The sequence below is a fragment of the Oreochromis aureus genome, linkage group 1, assembly GCF_013358895.1.
Source record: "Oreochromis aureus strain Israel breed Guangdong linkage group 1, ZZ_aureus, whole genome shotgun sequence".
NCBI classification, from domain to species: Eukaryota; Metazoa; Chordata; class Actinopteri; order Cichliformes; family Cichlidae; genus Oreochromis; species Oreochromis aureus.
In genome coordinates, this window is record NC_052942.1 from 12,213,920 (window position 1) to 12,237,090 (window position 23,171).

General features: G+C 40.2%; 1 protein-coding gene across 6 annotated transcripts in view; it reads right to left on the reverse strand.

The window, feature by feature from the left end:
* The window catches only part of myo9aa (myosin IXAa), a 95,564-nt gene that overhangs the window by 23,575 nt on the left and 48,818 nt on the right, over positions 1-23,171 (reverse strand). For 3 of the 6 annotated variants that reach the window (XM_039607951.1, XM_039607929.1, XM_039607925.1), the window contains exons 3-17: positions 20,531-20,625; positions 20,375-20,437; positions 19,019-19,118; positions 16,590-16,643; positions 14,566-14,663; positions 14,167-14,293; positions 13,556-13,645; positions 10,516-10,632; positions 10,256-10,390; positions 5,732-5,853; positions 4,149-4,290; positions 3,779-3,977; positions 2,575-2,694; positions 1,788-1,823; positions 472-547 (exon numbers count right to left, since the gene is read on the reverse strand). In XM_039607951.1, coding sequence (XP_039463885.1) covers positions 472-547; positions 1,788-1,823; positions 2,575-2,694; positions 3,779-3,977; positions 4,149-4,290; positions 5,732-5,853; positions 10,256-10,390; positions 10,516-10,632; positions 13,556-13,645; positions 14,167-14,293; positions 14,566-14,663; positions 16,590-16,643; positions 19,019-19,118; positions 20,375-20,437; positions 20,531-20,625 — 1,574 coding nt within the window. The remainder of the gene's footprint in view (positions 1-471; positions 548-1,787; positions 1,824-2,574; positions 2,695-3,778; positions 3,978-4,148; positions 4,291-5,731; positions 5,854-10,255; positions 10,391-10,515; positions 10,633-13,555; positions 13,646-14,166; positions 14,294-14,565; positions 14,664-16,589; positions 16,644-19,018; positions 19,119-20,374; positions 20,438-20,530; positions 20,626-23,171) is intronic. The other 3 variants (XM_039607938.1, XM_039607934.1, XM_039607942.1) reach the window with 3 other exon arrangements.

Genomic DNA, 23,171 nt, shown 5'->3' on the forward strand with positions numbered 1-23,171 from the left:
GGAGGCAGGATGATGATGGTGGGGGGAGTTACCAGCTCCATAGTGATCTCCTGTGTAACAAAAGCTGACTTGCATGAATCTCTCTGTGCTACTGCAAATCACAGTCCACAGCTAATTACAGAAAGTGTCAGTGAGGGGTACGACACCAACACTCAGGGTCACAAGTACTCAGGTCCATTTATTTAAAGGCATCCAATGTCTCTCTAAATGCTGGGAGGCAAATATCCTTACCACTGCATGTAGGACAAAAGAGGACTGTCACATTGTCAAATTTATGCTCATTGTGGCCACAAAATACCACAATAAGAGCATTCAAGTAATTTGTATTAATATTTTGTGGGAAAGACTATCACACAGACACATTCACTGATGGATGCGTTAGAGGCACTTTGGGGTTCAGTATCTTGGGTATAATACCATCAGAGTCAACACACTATTCTGCTGACAACATTTTACAACATGGCCACTTACCGTGGTGATTTGTCATTGATGGTGTTGCTTCCCTGCAGGTCTGAGAGTGGCGTACGTGGACTCTTTCTAGTCACACCTGATCACGAATAGACATGTTGGCATCATGTGAAAGAACAGGCACGTACAGAACAAAAAAACCCCCAAAAAAACAAAAACCACTTCACACAAAACCCTTCCAGAGAAAAAACACACTTCTGACACCGTGTGACACTCAAGTGTTACTGCAGTGATTGTTATGTGCCTTTTTAAAAATTGGAAATACTGCGGCTGAAGTAACATTTAACGCAGATTTGTGCGGTTAATAGCAAGGTTGTTAGTGCCGAATGATATGAGATGATACTGAAGCATTATTTAGTTTAGTCTGGCCTGTAGGTTTGCTTAATACCATGATTGGCAATTTAAAATACGTGATTATGAAACACTTTTTCCAACAATCAATTATCTACGAAAGCTAAAAATCTGAGCAAAATGGTATTCGAATGACTTTATATAAAAGATAGATGTAGCCACTGATGTTATGCCATGGTTAGAAAAGTCTTGAACTGAGCATTTTGTCTCCTGACATCTTTGTGTTTCGAAAGTGAGGGATAGATTTGACTGAGAAAAAAAAAGCCAATCAAATTGCAGTCCAAAAACAGGGGAGTCAAACATAAGGCCCAGTGGCCAAAATTGGCCTGACAAAGACTCTAATCTGGCCCACTGGAAGGCTTAGATAAGGAGGGCATAGATTTTGAAATAAAGACCCCCCCCCCACTGCCATTCCTACTACACCGAAGTAGTTAAATCATAGACAAACAATTAAATCACAGAAGATTTCTTGTTTTTTTCACTACAATCTACCATAAAAATTCCTTGTTTAATAGTGGTTCTATGCTGCTAAAAATAATACATCTGTGAATTAATCAAAACACAGTTTTTTAATAATTGCAGCCCTGTGTGGATAATGAGCTACCACAACTTTTTCTGCAATTTTACACATTTGTCATAAGGAAAAACTGATTTTTACTGTCGTACATGTTTTTCTTATATTAAGACATCCCAAGGATTAAACGTTTAGTTCAATGCTACACTGACGGTGTTTCTACATTGGCTTTACTGTTCAGACCTAAAGGCTACATCTATATTTTATATACAATCTACAGCTGCTTTGTTACATCACTACAGTGCGATGGTGGGCTTTGGTAGTGATAAATTTGTAGTGACGTATATCATATACCAGCATTTGTTTTGAACCTACAGCCAATCAATCACAGTGCTGAAATCCTAAAACTCTAAAGTGTGTTAGCCTACTCATAAAGCACTCTTCGACAATGTACCGTTTTCACTTTCATCATTTTCACTCTCATCTGGAGCTGCAGGGTGGCACAAGACAACAACAAAAAAAGACAGAAACACATTTGAGTGTCATGAAATGTTTGTAGAAGAAAAGTGACCCTTGTGAAAAGTGTGTGAGGTCGGCTGTATGTCCTGCACCACATGTAAAGCTGCCTGTGAGCCAGTTAGTGATACGAATGTACACATCTGTGTCCCCAGCTATGCCAGACACACCCCTTGGTCTTTGATCACCATCACCAGCTGATGTGGGGTTAGTGACAGTGGAAAACAGCTGATTTTAGACAATGGTTTGGTGGACAAGCATCTATATCCAGTGCCCAACAGACAATATTGTACATGACAGTGGAGCAATGTGCTATTGCTAAAAAAAAAAAAAAGTGATGGAAACCTGGAGGTGTTGCTTCCATCACCAAAGTTTGCTGACAGAGCAAGACAAAAATGCAGTTCTTTGCATGCCTTTTACTAGCACAGTGTAAGAATACAAGTGAAGAGCATGCAAGACAGGAACAAACACATGCAGGTGCATTAGAGAGAAAAAGGGGAGGCAGAGAGAGTAGAGACCAACAAGCATCTAGTCCTAAAATAAGCATCCTAAATCAAATCACAATGCAGGAACCGTGCCTCTTTATGTTTGGATATTCTTATTTGTATCGTTTGGCTTTACTTTGCCTAGAAAAGTAGTCAATGTTGGTCGGTCCTCTCCCTATAGTTTCCCCTAGTCATGGTATCAGATGAAAGTAGGAGGAGTTATTGTATTGGCAGCCTTACTGTACTTCTCCTCTTTGCATCTCTGCAGGATCTCTAAGCTTCTCTGATGCACAGGGTGATGCAGAAAGCTAAAACTATCCGTACTTTTCAATACTGCACAGGGAGCAGCGTCATCATGCCCTTGGAGAAGCAAAACAAGAGAAAAAAAAAGGAGAGAAGACAGAAAAATACACAAGGAAAGAAAGAGAGAGAGAGAAATGACAGATTAGACAGCGAAGAAGATGAGATCAAGAAATTCAGTCGTCTACTGGAGAGATACCTGTGCAAGAGAAGATGATTGACATTCAAAACTGACGTTGGCGGCAGCAGCAAGGAGACCTGTCTTTATATAGGCGATTGCCCCCCAAAGGCATTTCTATACATAGTCTTCTAGTGGTTTATCCATGAACATATTCTATTATAAGATGGCAGTAGCATTCAAGTTTATGAATTAAAAAACAAAACCGTGTCCGTGTAGAGATGGTTTAGAAGACATGTACCAGATTCCTTTGGGTGACACAATATCTAGTTTAGCTAATAGTTTAGCTGAAAAGATTTCTAAGAGATATCTAAAGACAAGCAAAAGATATGTGACTTCTAAAAGAAAAATCTAGTCCACATAACAACATCTATGTTTCATGTGAAGGAAGGATGGAGAGGATGCAGAGCAAAAGTCCGATTCATACGCCGGCAGGACTGAAAGAACATCGGATTGCAACATCTACTGCATCTGAAGTACAGCTAGAGCAAATTCTAAGGGCAAAGAAGGCATTCACAGAGAGCCAAAGCTGAGAGAGAGACAGACAGAGCAAGAGCTACTGTCATTACACTGCAAAACTACTAGCACTTTGCACACACAGACTACAGAACAGTGACTGCATAGTGAATACAAAATCTGGCTGAGATTAACATAATGAACCAAGACGCACAGCAGGTTAGCATATAGTACAGTATGTAGTTGCAACTTTTATCTAAACTGCGAGCTATGGAGCATTTACTAAAGTACAAATGAAACATGAGCAGGTGCCCTGACACTGTAAGACAGGTGCACAGATTTTTCTGATGACATTATGTTTTATAAGCTTTCTTGTGCTTTGCTAAGGTTCACCTCTCAGTCTGGGACATCTCTTCCCTTCACAGAGCATACTTTCCCTCACTGCTAGAGGTTAGTCTGCAGATAACTATAGGGTATGTCAACCATTAATACATTGGTGTGGGTTCTTACCAGTGTGTTTCTTGTGCTTATGTCTCTTTCCAGCCTGCCTGAAAGCCACCATGGCCCTGAAGTATGCGCGGAGCACTGCCCAGCGGAAAGTTGCCGACGGATCGATGCCGATAAGCCCGCAGATGAAGGCGTTCTTGCTGCTCTTTAGTAAAGCTACGATGTCCGGGCGCATGTGATCTGTGTTCTTCTCCCTGAAATCCTGTGTGTGTAAGATAAATATATAAACAACACTGTTCAGAAGTATTATGTAGCTTAGTGCTACAGCTCCTGCCTTAGCACTTACATTCTTGTTGCGAAGGTCACACATGTAAAGAAAAAAAAAATACTAAGTGCACAGACTGATTCTTAAGAGAGCGAAGATGGCACTGACCTTGACTCCGTACTTGACCTTGCCAGCATAGTGTCGGATAATAAAGGCGGGCTCCATGACAGCAGGAAACTCGATGTAGCTGTTTCCTTCATGCTGTCGCTTGAACTTATCCAACAAAGTCTGGTTGGTGGCTTGAGGGAAACTGGGAAAAGAAACAAAGAAACATGTGCTATGAAGAAAAACGGGTTTTACATTTGTTTTTAATATCAAAACACCTCAAGAAAGGAAACTCGAGAATCACGCTGTTGATGAAGTTGATTCAAGACGCCATCTATGTCTTAATGCTGTAACATGAATCACACAGAAAATGTCCAACAGATTTCTGATGTTATCCACACAGAACATGATGAATTCAAGATATTATTTTTTTTCACCACTCTCTGTGTAGTTGCTACAACTGTATTATATTATAGCAGAGCATAGCGGTGGAAACGTGGGAAGCCAATATCATCTGATCTGTAACCACTTTTGACATTTTAACCTCTCTCGCCACAGGTTGAAGATTATCCTTTTAGGCCGACTTCAGTTCATATATCTCTACAGTGCGTCAGTATCAAGAGCCAGCAATTTTGCAGAAAATCAACAGCTTACAGGAAGAGGAGCGAGGGGAAGAATGAGACACCAGGGGTTTTGGAACAGAGTGAAACCTGAGCTACGAAAACAGAGCAGCTAAAGAGTCACTGCTTTCCAGCTTTGCCTAACAGGAGGAATTTGATTTAATGTCCAAATGGAGAATAAAGGGAGTTAAAGAAGGAAATATGACTTGTAAAATAGTCACAGTAAAGCCATGTACCTGAAAACACCATATTTCATTGAGGTTTAGCAGGTATAGATTCTGGACAAATCCAACTCGCTTAACAATTTAGAAAAATCTGACAACATTTAAGTGTATTTGTCTGAAATGTGATAATGTTCTTATAAAGTGCAGCAGGAATCACACTCAGAATCTTGCACAATGTTTTCCCATTGAGCATAAAAGAAAAATTGTCCACTCATAAAGACAGGAGAGATGCAGTGATGTTAGCATTTGCTGTGAGTGGTCCTTCAGACAAACAACAGTCTGTTAGGTACTCCAATTTATTTCTGTTCATCTCTAGTTTGCTGTTTGTGTGTCATATAGTAATTTCCCTACACAAAACAAGTTCCTCTGTCTGTGTCGATAGTTCTGCGTTCTGCCACAATACCAAAACTACAAGCTCGAAGAAGGGATTGTGCATTTTTCACAGCTGTTTTATTTCATGCTAATATAAAACCTGTGCAGAGGACACTGTCCAGCTGCAGAAGCACTGCAGCTGGATCTCTGCAACAGTGCGGAAACACTTTATGCTCAGTGCCTCGCTGATTTTAGTATTTCAAGGACAAAACAAAGATCAACACGAGAAGGCGGGGGAGAAGGGTATCAAACACCACTAAGATCCCAAGCTGTAATGAAACCAGCGATTTTTCAGTTGCAGAATAACACCTGCCAATTTGAACTCGTCCCTAGCACCTGCTGAATTATCAGGTAGTTCACTACAGCAAAGCTAAACTGAATTTCTAAAGAAGTAAACCAGTCAAACTGGTAGAGAGACATAAATACTCACTTGCACTCTTCATCCAGTAGGTGGAACAGCGCTGTGGGCTTCTTACTGATCAGGTTGATGCAGCCTGTGTTGTCAATGTAGTCTATGTTTCGCCAGCTGATGCCCTCTGCCCTGTATTCCTCCTGCAGGGTCACATTATGTACAAACAGAGAGCTCAGCATCAGCGACAACTTCAAGAAAAATTTACTTCACAGGACTGGAATCTGATGAACGTCTTCTTTAAGGCAATAAAGTAAATGTCAGCAGCTTGCTGTATTAAAATACTAAAGCGTTTGGGTATAACATTAAAAATATATGTATTGGTGTTGTCCTTTAATGCACTGAAGCTGTTGAGAAACACAGACGCTTTGTTATAGTGGGTTTTCACTACATGTGACATTACAGACAGCATCACAAATGCTCATAAAATAAATAAATTAATTAAAAATCATTAACAACATACAATCAAAAGCAGAGAACCAGTCCAAGACTGATTAGGCTGTTTTAAATCTTACAGTCAGAGTGGCTATAGTTTGTATGCACGGTCGCCTGGCCTGCTGGTTTAATAATGAAAGAATCATTCGGAGTATTTATCAGTATTACTTCCTTATACATGTTATTTTCCTGTGTTCCTGGGAAAGATTTAACCAATAAAGACCTTAATCCAGCAGAAGTTTAATAAAAAAAATCTCTTTCTCTTGTGTAATCTCTTGTTAGCCTAAAGTCATGAGGAGGAAAAATATGCAACTAATTACTGCTGTTTACTGTTAGTTCACAGGAAGAATATTTCAAAAAGGAAGCCAAACTTACTCGGAACAAAGTAAAGTAAACCTGAAAGGCGAAAGTGTTGTTTTACGCTGCAGTTCAACTGAGCAAATGGCTGTACGGTTATTGCTTCTGGCCATACGCACAGAAAAATGTCATATGATTAATAGACACAGACAACGTCTAATCACAAGCTTCTGACAGCAGAAACCATAACTGATTAAAATTTGACCGATCTCACATTCAAGGTCATCTTGTCAGGCATGTCCTAACAGCTACTTTTACTGCCCGGAAGCCCCTTTCTAACCACCTGCACTATGTACCCTCCATACTTTCAGTCGAAGATTTTTTGAGCCCAAAGGCGACATGTCATGTGACTGGGAGCATGCTCGCCATTTTTTCCAGAATCCACAAGATTGTTCACATTGTATCCGTCCCTTGTCATGAGACCGCCAGTGTGAGCTCTAGTGTAATGCATTGAGGCCTCTGAGGGTGAACATTCGAACTGATGTGGATTTGTGTCTGTGACAGTTTTCACTCATCACCTGGGCTGTGTGCCAGATTTGGCCCAATTCCCAAAAATCAAAATCAAGATGAAGTATCAGTCTCTTAAACTGGAAGATCCAGCAGCAAGTGCAAGGGGACATAAGTTGACTTCTACTGAGAGATCGAGAAGTAATACCTGTGTCTGGTTGTTACTTTTCGATGCTTTAGAGGTGCATGAGAAGATGACCTTGAATGTGAGATTGTCTAAATTTAAAACAGGTTCATAGATTTTATTTCAGAACTTTTTGATTGCATCATATAAAATAAGTCAGTCAGAACTGTTACCAACCAAATAATGTGACAAATTCCATTTATCTCTTATAACAGCTGCTTTTGTTGAGTACAATACTAAAGTCAGGACTTTAATCTCTTAAGACTGCACACACTCAGGTGACAAAGTGTGTGTCTGTGTAATCCCGTATATTGCCACATACTCTGCTCTTAAATAAACACAGATGAGTTGACTCAACTCTTTGGTAATCGCTGAGTTTTGGTTTATGGGGGTGCTGTTTCTAACTTTGTCATATTGTCTGGAATAACGTAACTCCCACCACCCACGTGCCTTTAAGTCATCTTCCCATAAAAACTATGATTCACTTTTATTTTGTCTGTATCAGTAAAAACCCATAAAATGTATCCAGAAGATGCAGAATCAGCTTTTTTGTCGAGTTTCTACTGAGAACTGTCAGGCTGTCATACAGTTACTCTTTCATTATATTAACTCAATAACCATTACAAATAAAAAGTCATTCCTTTATACATTTGGTGTACAAGTTTCATCTTTACGAATAGAAACACACACAAAAAAAAGACCAAACAAAAACCAACCATTTAAATTCAAGTATTTTCTTGACAGATGTGTTTTCATTGAATGGAACAAAACGTGAAAACAAATAAAAGAAATATCCACTGACAGAGTTCTAAAAGGAGGGATATTAAGGACATATTTTGACCAGTGTATTGGGGTGGTATTTTCTCAATAACGGGGGAACACAAAAGAATGTGTGGTTAGGCCACAGGAATCCTCTAAAGTGTTCAACACCACTTTCATCATTTAGCTTAAAAGAACAAGCTCTGCTGCCCGTTTTATAATATCCAATGTAATAATGTTAAACAGTTCACATCATGTCAAATTCACATTTTCTCCTTTGTGGGTAAAGTCTTGCTGGTTATTCCATTTATTTGCCGTCACAGTTGCCATGAATAAATATTTCAACTACAAGTACAGTTAGCGACTGATTGTTAGTGAGTGAGTAGATGATGAAGTGATTTCACAAAGGTGCAACAAGACAGGCATTGCTGACTTATTTAACCCCTATCTGCTCCAACAGAGTGACTCAGTGGTTGACAGATGCATGGAAATATACACTGGAACTGAGGGGGTGAAACACCAGTTACAGCAGGCATACTTCCGCTCTGGTTGAAGTATGCCTGCTCTTGGTGACCCTGCCATCCCGGCTGAATCATGTTAAGGGGTTTTCAGACTGCCCATGTTTTGTTCACTTTTACACACAATAATTTCACAGAGCTGTTAAAGAGCACGTGGGTGGTATAAGGGTCAATATATTGTAAAGTGGTACGTCAGGGCTGGCTTTTTATATGCTATGTTTCTGCCAAAATATATATAATACAGTCATTGCCACAGATATAATCTGGTATACCACCAAGTGCTGAAAAAAGTCAAGCTGAGCAATGGCAGCAATGTGCCAATCTATGTACAGACTGCGAGCTTTACCCAGCAGGAAGTGGCTGGACATTGGTTCTGTCATTTCAGCACTGCATAGCGCGGAGCCACATGGTATTACGTCAGACAGCCTCTATGTTAGCAGGTATATTTAAAATTCCATAAAGTCAGACTCATGCAGGGCTGGACTGAACATTTTCCCATTTTCCAGGTCAAAAATGACACAAGGTAAAAGGACACTTTGAGGAACTAAAATTGACTAATTCTACCCTCCTCTGCACCTCAGGGAAATATATCTATGATGTGAACACTGCCAAACTGATAACATTTTCCCCATTCACTCTGTTGGATTTTATTACCCCTTCTTCTTAATTTGTAAAAAAAGGCATCTTCAAACCCAAATAAGATATTAAATTGTTCCAGTTCTTACATTTCTTTAGGAAACGGAAAAAAAGGGGGAACGGATGGCATCAAAACAATAAAGGAAATCCAGAAGGACAGCCAGAGAAATATCCAAGCAACACCAAAAAAAAAAAAAAAAACCCCTACATAAGCTATTTAACCACAAAATACTACTTTTCCAGAATGCAACACAAACACGAGGTTGAAGCTCTCAGGCTGGAATTAACAGCAACTGATTTTCCTTGAGATTTGAGGGTTCATGCAGTAACCAGTAGCACAGGAAGCACTGTGGGATTATGAGGAATAACAAACACTGAACGCTGTCTCAGGGTCTTATTAAAAAGAAGTCACATATTATAAGACGGTGATGTTAAGCATGCCTAAAAAAAATATGAACTTCTCAAACACACCAAAGAGGCTGACCCCGGACTTATTACTGAAATATTCAGCCTGCTCTCATGGGGCTCTCGAAACTGATGCTGGGAGTAATGTTGCAAGCAGGCTACGTGAAATCACGCACACTTGGTGACATGTTGTTCCTTTAAAAATCTTTCAAACATTTGCTTTTGGGTCACCGAATAAGCCATCAGCAAACAACCAACCATTTAATCTAACCTAATATCTGAAGTGTCTGAAGCCCCCCTTTGCACGTTTTTTTAGACAACAGCAGGATGACTGCTAAAGCAATTATGACACAGAGGTGGTTTGTGAATAACTGCCTTTGCGCAAAACAGTAATGACTAGATACAAAGACCTTCATGTGGTGTATTTCATGGTTTTCGAGCAGCCCCAGCCTCTCAAAACATGTCAGGGCAGGCAGCTGATCATGTCAATCTCAGGGTAAACACACTATTTAACTTACAGGTAAACCTTACAGATCTCAACTTTAAAAAGCCCTTTGAAGTTAATCAGCTCACTTAAGAAAACATACATCCTCACTTGTGGTGGTCACAGGGTCGGGTTACATTCGTCTTTCTTAGCCCTGTTGGACTAAGTGTTGAAGAACGTCTTGTGGTGTATGTGCACTTCCTTGTAAATGGCCACAATCAGAACTTAGTTGGACAGATATAAGAAAATGTACACAGCAGCTTAAAAGTTTAAGGATGGGGAAACATGCATGTCCTGCTTTGGTGTAACAAAAGACTCACCTGTTCAAGTTTGAAGATGTGCTGATTAAAGTAATGCTGGAGACGTTCGTTGGCAAAGTTGATGCAGAACTGTTCGAAGCTGTTGTTCTCGTAGTCTTCGAAACCGAATATGTCAAGGACTCCAATGGACAAGATCTGAAAGACACCAGCAGAAACAAATAAATGAAAAATTAAAACTGAATCTGTAATAAGAGTCATTACTGTTTTGAAAGACTAAGATCCCTACACTCATGCGTTTTTAATATTCTGTGTCATCTTACCTTGGTGGTTTCCATCAGGTCTTTGATGTTGAGCAGAGCGTGGTTGATCCTGAAGACAATCCAGTCAAACAGAGCACTGTACAGAGACTTCGCCATAGAGTCTCTCACCGTACCAGCCTAAAGGCAAACATACAGTATCACTGTCAGCTGTAAGATCTCAGTCAACACCATTAAGAAGGGGAAAGCAGGAGCAGTTTCTATGTGCATGCACTCCTTAAAAAGAGATGCCAGTCAAGTTTTATTAAAAGTGAAGAAGAGGCGGTTTTTACTGGTAATTTGCACTAACTGTACTCATTTGATCCAAGTTGTTGGAGACCACGTTTCGTATTTGTTCTCATGCAGTTTTGCCTGTTCTGTCTTCACAGCCATTACAGTATTCCTCAGTATTTCCCCCCAAACTCAGTGTGCCACACATCTGTTTTACACATTAGAGTTTGGCCTTGAATACCTTCCCTCTTAACACTGCACTTATTGTACAGGCCCAGGAGAATAAAATGAAAGGAGGTCTTTAAATACAGAAAATAAAGCTGATTTGTAATGGTTAAAATGTAAAATGGCCCTGTATGAACTGTGTTACCCGAATGTGAATCAGCATGTGGAGATGTGGTTGTATTTCTACTTTAAAAATCAACCACTTATACTTTGACCTGAGCGTAAATCACATTCCTGCAGTCCTATCACACACACTTTTATTCTGAATTTTTGATGGAAAATATAAAACTGGATATTCTAAGATGGAAAAAGCAGATACCAAGGAGAGAAGAGACAGTGCTCCTATCCAAACACGTCTGACATCTCAACCAAAACATGTTGGTAGACTGCGCTGTGCAACAGCAGGGCGTCGCTGAGTCATTATGAATGTCATTAGAGAGGATTACACTCATCAGTTGCACTCTGATCTGTCAACTTGTGACAGATGGAGGTGCAGAAGTTCAGCTTTAAACTCAAGGCCCAACAGAAATATCAGCTGTTATAAGCCAAGCATGGACTCGATATATTTTTGACCTCACTGCTGGCAATACCAACATGATATTCAGGCAACAAGCATGAAATATTTGGATGATAAACTAGTAATATTTTTATGTCACAGTTCCAATCACAATACTGGGGATTTAAAAGCTTGGATTGACTGACAAACAACAGAGTGATCAATTTTGTGTCTTCTTTCATAAAAGACAGGATTTTTTGTGCAAAAGCTTCCTTGTCAAATTATGAAGAAAAGCTTTTTAATTCCTGTATCCGCTGGAAAGATTTGACCTCACTGCAGCAAAGAAGAGCCGCAGACTTCACAAAGAAAACAACCCACTGAGTGGCTACCCCAACGCAAGAATCCCGGGTTTCTAAACAGTTAAGCAGGATATTTTTAACATCCTCAGACAAAATATGTCTTCTATGTGTCAGGAGAGCCTATCGGGATCCTTGTACATACTTGTACGTACTATAGTCTAATAACCCAGAAGCTTTTCATCATTTAGAGGAAGCAGGGTTTAAAACATTCACTTGTCTCATAAATCTGACCAAATGGAGAAAACTCAGTACAGAAACACTCAGGCTTCTTTGAGGTTTTCAACTGTCTGACTTCAGTTAACAGGCAATGGGATTGTTGAGACTGTTAGAGCAATATTTACTCAAAGACCACCCAGTGTGCTACCACAACAATCACTGTTTGTGCATATAAAATGACTCCTAAATATCCAGCGGGCCATTATGAGGTTGTTGCTGTTTTGGTGGGAATGTACAGCACAACACAGCACAGCACCGTCTTTTTGGAAAGTCTGTGGTAAAATACTGCTGAGACTGAAAATCTTTGCTGTAAAAAACAAAACAAAAAATTATTTAACTCAAGTCACAGCCTGTGTGTGCAAGATCTGACATCAGCAAAGTATGAAATCGTGATCATTTTTAAAGTCTATGTGCATTACAGCATATGTAAAAAAATAAAAATAAAATAAAATAAAAATGTATCTGGGGCTCTTTACACTCTGTATTCGTGTTGCTCCCTCGTCTCTTTCAGATGGCTCTCATCTGCAGACCATGATGTGTTTGTTTTCAGAGAGGAGGTCCCATGAAAACTCTAGAGGGACTTGAAATGCTTTCCCTTCCCTCTAAACAGACTGAAGGACTTTGTGCATATGGGTTTGTGTAAGTGCGCACTGCTGTGACTCAGAGCCCTCACTTGACGCCACTAAACGAAGAAGCTGCGGAGAATCAAGAGTGAGCAGGAGGAGATCCGGTACTGGTGCGTGCTTTTCTGTAAACACAGCCAGGTCACACTGAAGAGCCACGACTGCAGTGCCATTGTGTTCGGGCCGGATATGAAAACACTCAAAAAAACCCAAAACCAAAACAAAACTACTTATACCTATGCGCCTTCAAGTCTGGCATTATACCAAGTACCTTGGTACGAGTGCCAGAAAAAGCCAATCAAAAAACACTGTAAATATTAATTGCCTACTAATTCACAACACATCAGTCATGAGCCTGTGTTTACTTTCGCTCTGTGCTTCACACAAAGAGAATTTCAGACATGCAGCAACTGATCTCTACGATCGCTTGAAAATGACCAAAAGTTCCATTCTGTTCCTGTCTCCGACTTCCTGCTCTCTACTATTTGACGTGGCTTCCGTTAAAAATAGACTCTGTGCATATTTTTAGTAAGGCTCAGAGCCGCTGAAATGCGGCGGTGGAATCACAAGAATTGTCTTGAGTGGCCGCAATCAACTCTGGAATGCAACGCGGCTGCCCACTGCGTGATTCGGGCCTTAATTTGCCATCAGCATTAGCCCACCTACCTAAAGCAAGACAGCTCCCACATCTGGACACGTTCAAAAGAGCCCATGTCACGAAGACAAAGGAACAGGCAGAAATCTGTGATGTGCAACAACCAAACGGGCTTCAAGTTGGCAGAAACATCTGCATTCCTGCTGCTCAGAGTAGGTAGATGTTATTGTGGATGACTTATCAAGATTTTTTCGCACATTTTGATTTGCAGCTTTATTTATTTGCTGTTTAAGAAGCTGCAAAGCAGCTCCAGTCTCACCTCAGCCAGCTTGTAGGGAACGATCAGCTTCTCTCCCACAGTAACCGTCTTCCGCGTTGTCAGGGCTTCAAACAGCATCTCTTCTTTGACCTAGAGATGATGGTGAGACACGAGTGTTCACTCATTTAAAAGAAAGCTGAAACCCTTTTTAAGCTGCCCTTCACACCTGATGATGTTTAAAGTAACCGAAACTGTGCTTTTGTGTGTGTCTGTTGTGTGTCTATGTGTATTAATATCTTTGTGGGAACCAAAAATTGGAAGTTTACTATACTTGTGGGGACCAACAACCCTTATGGGGCCCAAAATCCCAGTCCCTACAAGTTTGAAGGCATTTTTCAGACTCAAAATGTGGTTTTAGTATCAGAGTTACAATTAGGTTATGGTTAGATTTAGGGTCAGGCATTCAATTTTGATGGTTAGGGTTAGGGTAAGCAGATAGGGAAAGCATTATATCAATGATATATGTCCCCACAAAGAAATGAATACACGGTTGTGTGTGTGTCTTTATCCTGGCTTGAACAAATAGGAAGTGTATTTAGCAGTTTAAAATCATCCGCCTTTCACAATCTAGACATGCAATATGTAGAAATATATTTAGTACTGCCATCTACCTGCAGCAGTTCTGACACAACAGGCAGCACCTCTGGGTTAACAATGTCTATCGAGTCGTCCCTGTAAGTTTTCTTCTTGTAGCGGATGTTACCCAGGTGAAGGATGGCCGACAGCAGAGAGAAGATCCTAAACAAGAGTTAGAGAGCATTCATGGGACGCTGCAGTAGAAGTATATCATCTCAATCAGTGGAATCCATTGATTTTATTATTAAAAGTTGGACTGAAATAATTACTTTACAGTACTGGTAGTGATGGTGGGAGCTGTGGCGGCCTGCAAAGCCATCGTTTATAGTATAAAACAAAAGTAGGGGCAAGTGCAGTCAGATGAAACACTGCTGGACTGGACTGTATAAATAGGCGATACCATAGGTAAATAATGGTTTGTGTCTGTCACTCACTGCTTGCGTGTGGCAGGAAGAAAGCCCACCATCTCCATGGCCAGCTGAAGCCTCTCAAAGTCATGCTTCAAGTCCTCTCCTTCTACATTGAAGCAGTCCTGCAGAAAAAAAAGAAAAAGGTTTCCGGGTGTTATCAGTCCTGCGGAGGCTGTTACGACACAGTGACCGGGAAGCCAAAAGGGCTAATGACAAGCTACTCCGAGGTTTAGAAGGACTGCTGAGATATGCGGTGCCTTAATGTTTTCAAGGTTTACAGACTGTCTAGCAAATACACTTAAAAAAGTTTTTTTTTTAAATTTACATTGTACTTAAAATAAATTTAAAACAAAAAACAGAAAAATTGCCTGAAGCAGACAAATTGACTGACTCATACTGAAATAAGCTATCATTAAGAAGCTTGGGGTCAAAGAAATCTGCAAAACTTGAGCCTAATGTGCAGAACGTCTAGTGAACAGTGGCGTATGCAGGTTCTGCTCATGTAGTGGAAAATCTGCTTTGGCACTCCACTTTAAACCAATCCACAAAAAATTTGGCAAGCAGTGAAGCTGAGAGGAAGAGCAGTTTATGGATGAGCCTGTTCTTGAGAATGGATGATCACTTAAACTAGCAGAGTAAATATAGTGACTGCAATGTTTTGACTGTTATAACAGGACTAAAGTCATGACGTGATTGAAAAATATATTAAATACAAGAAATATTCTATTTAGCAGCTATATGAACACTAGCAGGAGTATACTTTTAGATCATTCTGGATCTAGATCAGTTGTTTACAAGAGCGTTCCTCAAACTAGAAACATAAGCTTTGATGTTTCTACATAAGTACACAGTACTTCACTGAACTACATACACCCACCATAATGTGAGCTCTGCTCTTTCCTTTATAGACCCATTCCACTATGGCTGCAATAATTATCGCTAACCGTGCCTCAGAAACACAAACACTCCAAACACTGAGACTCATGCTTGCACCAGTGTGCCTCCTCCTCGCTTCCTTCTCTCTCCTCCTTCACAGCAGAAATTTACACTGACCCATTAGTAGCTCTGGTGTTACATTTCCACGTCAGGAAAACCTACATTATGTGAACGTTGCTTGTTCAAACTTGAAGTTCTTTTCAATGAAAGCAGTCAGTGTAGTAAAAAGGTGTCTAAAGGTTCCAGATGTCATAAAAGATGTCAGTCAAAATACAGATCACCGCTTGTCTACTCACAGTGCAGTCTGAGTATATTTATAGCATTTCTCCTCAGTAGTGTCAAGAACCACAAACTTATATTATCAGCATTATACAAAAACCTGCATTGCATTTTGTAATATTTTGCATTATTACTGGATTAATGAACTGCAGCTAAAAACTTAAGCTTTCCATTGACCTCTATTCATGTCAATGGAAAGTATAAAAGCATTTCTAATCACTATAAATGCTTTAATACACTCACAAAAACACGCAGTACCCCAAAAAAGACAAGGAATCCCAACACACATGAGAGAAGACCTTTTTGATCGTTGACATTCTTCAATCCAGTGTTTCCCCTGTTTCAGAGGTGAGGTCACACATCAAAGTTATGAGTGTGTTAAAATTGTTTGATGCTACAAATTGTCTGAACACAAGATTACTCGGGGATTTCTGTAGTGTATGGAGGACAGCAAATTCAGATGAGTGCTGTAGCAAACACTGCACCGGTCAACGATCAAAAAGAAAAAAAAAGAAAAGAAAAAAATTGGAGCAACACAGGCAGCTACAGTGGCCAGGATATGAGTAGACATACCACCAGAACTCAGAAGCAGTACAACAGGGGAAAGCAAAAACAAACAAATGCTCCCCAAACCAAACCAGGAAATATCCAAAAAGCAACAAAATAAGCAAGGGAATCATAGGAACGGGTGGGTGGAGGGGTGGAGGAGGTGTGCAACTGTGCAGATGAAGTGCAGCTTCAGCTGCGAGTGCTCAGGTGACACAAAATCTACCGGCTGAGGTTTCTGCAACACGTGCAGACACACGGACAGTTAACACACAGCTGATACTGACCGGCTCACTCTCACAGTAACTCTCCCATTGACGTTGGTGGCTTGTCTTTGACATCTGGAAATGACGAGTTTACAGGAGGCAAGATCAAGGTTAGAGAGCAGCATTCCAATGACAACACACTATACTGGTCAAACATGAGCGCAGATATAAGAGCGACCAATGACAACGAAGACGTGCTGTTAAGATACAGGCTGTTCATTATAGTCTCAAACATGGAGGATTCAAAGTCAAACACTTTTAAGCATATAAGCAGTGATGACAGAGACAAAGAAAACACACTCAGACACTACCACATAAACACTATATGGTTGAACACATTAAGACATCACGGCAGAAGGAAATAAGAGGTCCAGACATGCAGCACACAAAAATATTAAGGCGCCAGAATGAATTGTTGGCTTTCCTTCAAATTTAAATACCTTTTTATGACTCATTTTTTACCTCCTAAGATAAGAACTGATTTCTACTAATGTAGAACTGAATTCTTGCAAGCCATCCAAACCCTAGATTTTATTGTTGTCAAATGTTAAAACATAATTCTTCCGTGTCCTAAATGAGACATTTGGTATTAATGGGACCAGGTGCTACAGTTTTGATATTGAAATATTTTCTTTTTTTCCTTCTTGAGTTTAGGAACTGGACTACTGAGCCATGCTGCAGACTGTGGTTTTGTATTGTTGTGCTGAAATAAGCAAGGGCTTCACTGAAAAAGAACAGTCTGGATGGCAGCATATGTTGCTCAACAACCTTTATAAATCATTCAGCATTTATAGCGCTTTGCTGATGTTCAAGCTCCCCCCACGCCATTATGGATGTTGGCTTTTAAACGGTGTGCTGATAACAGCCTGGATGGTTCCCTTCGTTTCATCTTAAATTTTGATTTGTAAGAAAAATCTTTTCTTTCAGACCATCTTAAATAAGCTTAGAAATACTGCTGCCTTCTCTCTATGTAGTTTCTTTGCATGCTGGAGTTTTCTAAGTGTTACCCTTGGTACAGAGACTCTATGAAATTCTCTGAATGTTTTAATGATATTATGCACGGCAGATTATAAAATCTTCAAACTCTTTGCAATTTTTCAGTGAGCAAAGTTAAACTTCCAACTTGTTCATGTCAATTACTTGTGTTTTTTTTTTTTTAAACAGGGTTGTTGATGAGGTATGAAACTCAACTTGCAGACACACTGTTGCAGATAACAAACCCAAGGCAGCAATTTACAACCACAGATTTATGTAGATTAAAGTAATTACTGCATTTCCAGATTGTGAGCAGGCACTGCTGCAAAAACGCAGCAATCGCAGTAGAGTACCAGATTCACATTATTTCATGAAACATCTGCTATCTGCTCATCTGTGCATTCTGGAATTTTTCAGCATATAATCAACGAGCCTCAGTGAGGGTGTCCTTAAGTGCACCTCCTTGGGGAGAGCTTTGTTTCTTTTAGCTGCAGTACAACACGATGCTGCACGATGTTACTTTGGAAGAAAATAATATTAAGGCCATTAATCTTTTTGTCAGTTTTTTTTTTCAGTTTTAGAATATATATAATGTGTACACTGCTTTGTGACTGTGCGTGAAAGCTGCTTCATAAATAAATTTCAGTTTCTTCTTATACGCACACAAACACATGCACACACATTTGTAAAAAACTTGATTCCTTGTGTGAACACTGAAATCCATGCAAGAGCTCTAGCTGGGGAGTTATAATTTACATTTATATTATAATATATTTATATGTGGTTCCCAAAATAGAAGAGAAGGGGAAAATGCAAGGGCATGAACAGAATGTGTGTGTGTGTGTACGAGCGCACGCATGTTTGCATGTGCACATCAGTGGCTGGGAGGAATGGGAGGAATTCCCTGCTCTCTTCTGCGTAGGCATAAGGACTTTGGAGGAGGGGAGGTCGCTGGTCGTCTGACTGTCAAGCTCGGAAACTGAGACACTTTAAATTTTACAAAACATCCGCATTTCATATGCAGACTGACTATTTGTGTGTTTGTTGTGGCTTTATTTCATAGTTATGTGGAACCCGTTTTCCTTTAGGACAACAGAGCAACAGAGATCGGGGACGAATACCATTTTTTGTGTGTTTTTGTCAGCAGAAGTGAAGCAGTGAGGTTGCCTTACTGTATGAAGACAAACCTGCTATGCAGTACGTGCAGCTATGCCCACAAGAAGTCAAAATGAAAAGCAGACACAAATTAACACGCTGCGTCTGTCCCTGAAACAGCTGAACATTTTAGACAGTGTGCATGTGAAGGACAGCAGTGCAGCACGTGTCAAAAAACTATTTTCCCCCTGTGTCATCATTTCACACATGTTGACGACATTTACAACGTTACAGATAAATGAAAACCGTAACAAACATCACATTACATGGCACGGCTGGTGTAAGATCAAGTCTGCAGTGCCTGATGCTAAAGGTCCCACCTGACTGAGGTAATGGTATTCTTCAGGCTTCTTGAGGTGAAAGGCTTTCCTCTCTTCTTCACTTGCTCCTGCCAGCAGGTAGTAAAATACATGGTAGTTTCTAAAAAAAAAAACAAAACAAAAAACAAAGAAACAAAAATTATTACATTGTAACTCAAGTAGTTCAAACTTTACAGTGTTTTTGTAAAAATGGTAAAAACACCACATCTGTTTCTGGAAATGGTTAAGAAGTTTATCTCCATCTACAACGTTCCTATTCTTATGTTCTTTCCACTGAGATGGATATTATTCCCCATGTACCAAATCAGGTTAATCATCTATGCAAAAAAAACCAAAAAAAAAAAAACCCAAACCTATGCTTTTAACAGCCAATCAGTTACTGTATTAATCATCGCCATGAACATGCTCATTTTTAGCAAACTAACTGAGTGGGATGCAGGACTTTATTTTGAGTGCAGCGAGCATAGCAAACTGCTGACACCCAGCAATACAGTGCTTTGCATGTTATTTTGGAAACAGGCTTGTTATGTTCAGCACGCTAGAATGTCAGCATGGTTATTTTAGCATTGTTAGTATTTACAACTGGAACTACTATAGCGAGGGGTTTCATTTTCATCTTACAGGTTTCATTTCAATTCATGTGGTGCGAAAACTGACATGTTGACTTTTTGGTGATCCGCATTCTACAGAAAACCATCTTGCTAAACTACTTGTGAAACCGATGTCTTGGAGAGGGATCAAACTATTGACTGAAAAACAACCACGACATCTCACTTCCATCAGATTATTTATCTGCGTGTGCATTCCGTTTCTGACAGAGTCGGGCTGAAGTGGAAAGGTTAGAGAGAAAAAGCTTGCTGTTCGACCAAGATTCTCTTTAAATGCACACTTCACACAACTTTAATGGACCTTAAATCCATCTCAGAGGTAGTTAGCAAAGGGGGCAGACTGTGCACTCCACCAACTATCGAACACATTACTGCTCAGCCCACTAATTAATTTCATCGTCTATTTAAACTTTGGCATCTTCAACAGATTTTCTGGTGCCAGCTTTTTTGTGAAATATGTGCAGCTTTAAGAAAAACTCACTTTTTGTGTTATAACACTCAATTTGGAAGATTGGATTAAAATGAGTATTAATATGTTTTGTTGAAATGTTACAGATATAGTACAATAAAAGCTCGCTGGCCTTACTGCTAATTTTTTTACACAAGCTTATCGTCTTTGATTTGGTGCATGCATGTTTTGTGTTAAATGTACGTCACAGCAACCCAGCCCAGTCCTGCTCGCAAAATGTACTTCTGCTGTTCATATGAGGGCTTTTGATAAGAATCTGCATTTCTAAGATGCGCTCACCGTTCATTGTGCTCTTGATAGACCAGTCTTGACTTCTCCAGGAGGTATTTCTCCACGTAAGCTCTGTTTTAAAAAAAGTACAAGACAAGTGGTTGACTTTAACTTTATTTCTTATTTTATTTGGACATTAATAAGAATTTGGTTCTGGGTTCTTACCCTCTCACAGCACCGCTCTCCTGGTAGTTCACCTGAATGAACTTCCCAAAGCGACTGGAGTTGTTGTTATGTGCCGTCTTTGCGTTCCCAAATGCCTATAGGGGAAAAGAGGAACATGTGGTAAGATGTAAACAAATAAATGAGAAAGGCTACATATTGCATACAGCATCTTGCACAAGGGTCCCTGAGTCCACTTTAAGGTGTGGATAATTTGTTTATGGATCAAGTACGCACAGCGTCTGGCAGGAGGCCAAACATTGTCTTGAAACACTGTCCGTCTGGATGCCACAGAGCAAACTTTTCCTCTCACATAGTTTCTAACAGCGTTGGTCCGAGACTGATTAATAACATGTTTTTAGGATCTATTAAAGCCAGCGGTAGACAAATTGCCAGAGTGAGGATGAAGGAGCTATGGCCAGCAGTCCTGATGGGGCGAAAAAAAAAGCTCCTCAGTGAGTAATGGGATCCATGTGGCTGTGTGGAACATGTGTAGCGGTTGTGCTTTAATAAGACAGTCCAGTATTTCCCCTCACAGCTCTGTTTATGTTGTATGGCTGCCTGAAGGGGAAGTAGTTTTTCGCCCTATATAAGCCCTATAGTTATTTGTAGCTCTACCACAAGTAAACAAATTCCTCAGTGAATCACTTAGAGCTGTCCCGAGCTCTCCGTCTGTGAGACGGGAAAACACCCCTCCCTTACCCCACCCTTCGCCCACGCCACTTTCTAACTTCCCAAACATGCAAGGAGACAGCTAACGCCAAGCTAGTGTGCAAAATTACTGGGCTTCAGGCTAATCGTAATCCACAAATTTAAGAGCTTCATCCATCACAGAATTTCTCCTGCATTTGAAAAATATGTTGTTTTGGTCCAGGGTAGGCCGTCATTTTACTAATAAGGCTGTTGCTATGCAATACAGATAGAAACGTCAGGGCACAGCTACCTTTTCCAGTCGTAAACAACCAACAGGGCGAAGCATCACAAGGTGAAGCGGCGAGGTTTTTCTAGTCACAGTTTCTTGAGAAATGAGTCAGTGACAATTAATTTACGGCATGCAGTTTCCTCCAGGAACAATGCACACAAGGTGTACGAGCTGAAGTTAAATCATTTTGGTACATATACTGCAGAGACAGATAAATCAGTCCAGATAAACTGAACCTCTCTTAATCAGACCAACACTTTGTTGTCCGAAAGCATCTGAAGGTTAGGCTCTGTCGCACTGAAGCTTACGAACAACACCCCATTTAGATGCTTTTGAGAATCGTGGCGATAGAGAACTTAGGACACGTTGGCCTCTATTACCGGCTGACACTGGCTCAAACGTCTGGATGAAAGCTACAAACTTGCCCCTCATCTATGACTCATAAGGCAGAAGAAATCATTAAAAAGGCAGACACAGTGGAAAAACATATTTAACTCCACTGTCTGGACAAAGAAACGAGCAAACGGGGTCAAACTAAAGAACAGTGACTGTATCACTTCACATCCCAGAATGTGGATTTCGAAATGTGACGCCTTCCAGAGGAGCTGGCATGTTGTTCACCACTTTGTCTGTCTCTGAACTGGCTAACCTGCCTGTTTCAGGAACTCCAGGTCAGACAAGGACAGACTAACATCACTCAGCGATCCGGAGTAGTACGAGCTTCCTACTGGAAAGTAGATAGCCAATAAAAACCGAACCCAAAAGCACTCATGCTGCTTTCAGAGTGAGCAGACAGGTCAGGTATTGGACCTTTCAGTGCTTTTTTTTGTTAACATTCAACATTTTGCGTTGGGCTGGCAGGAAGCAGGATGTGGAACAGCTAAAAACACTGAAAAAAAAATTATATTTCAGGCACTGTGTGTTCATCCACCTGGTGTATGTAAAAAAAAGATGCATATCGTTGAAGACGACATTTTTACAACCGACAGTTTTTAGTCTTTCTAAACTTGGCTAGCTCCATATCAACGGTAATAAAACACAAATCTTCCAACAGAAGAGATGAGTTATAAATGACCTCTGGAGGGAAGGAGTTTCTCACCGTGGACATTAAGTTCCAATGTATAAACGCAAAATAGAGTGAATAAGTCATCAGTAAGAGCCAGCTGTCATTAGATCACTGTGCTACTTCCAAACATTTCAATTTCTAAGAATACATTACCATAAATATTTGTCACAATGGCCTTACATAATCAGAAGAATTTCCTGAGTTACAGCAGCAGCAAACAGCAATCTACAGTAACATGCCAACAGAGAAAATCAATCAGTATAATAATCAGGGTGTAAACAGTTTTTCTCCCTAACACACACTAATGTAAATTAGCAACAAGACAAATTCTGGTTTCAGAAACTTGGTCTCAAATGCAAATATTTTACTGCACTCTTGCGCTTTCCACCTACACAAACAGCCCACAATAATGCAAATATGTTCTCCAACCTTCTCGTATGGGAGGTGTCAACAGTTATTCTGGGAAATCTAAGTCAGTAACTTAAGCTCAAGAGGACAGGAAGGCAAGCTGAGGTAACAAGGGCTGAAACCAAATAAACAACAATAACAAGCATATAATACGTAAAAGATTTATAGTCCGGAGTGTTACTTTCTGGGTAGTTCTTTTTTTCCTTGCACTTCCACGGCTCAAAGACGCATCAGGACTAAAGCTGTTT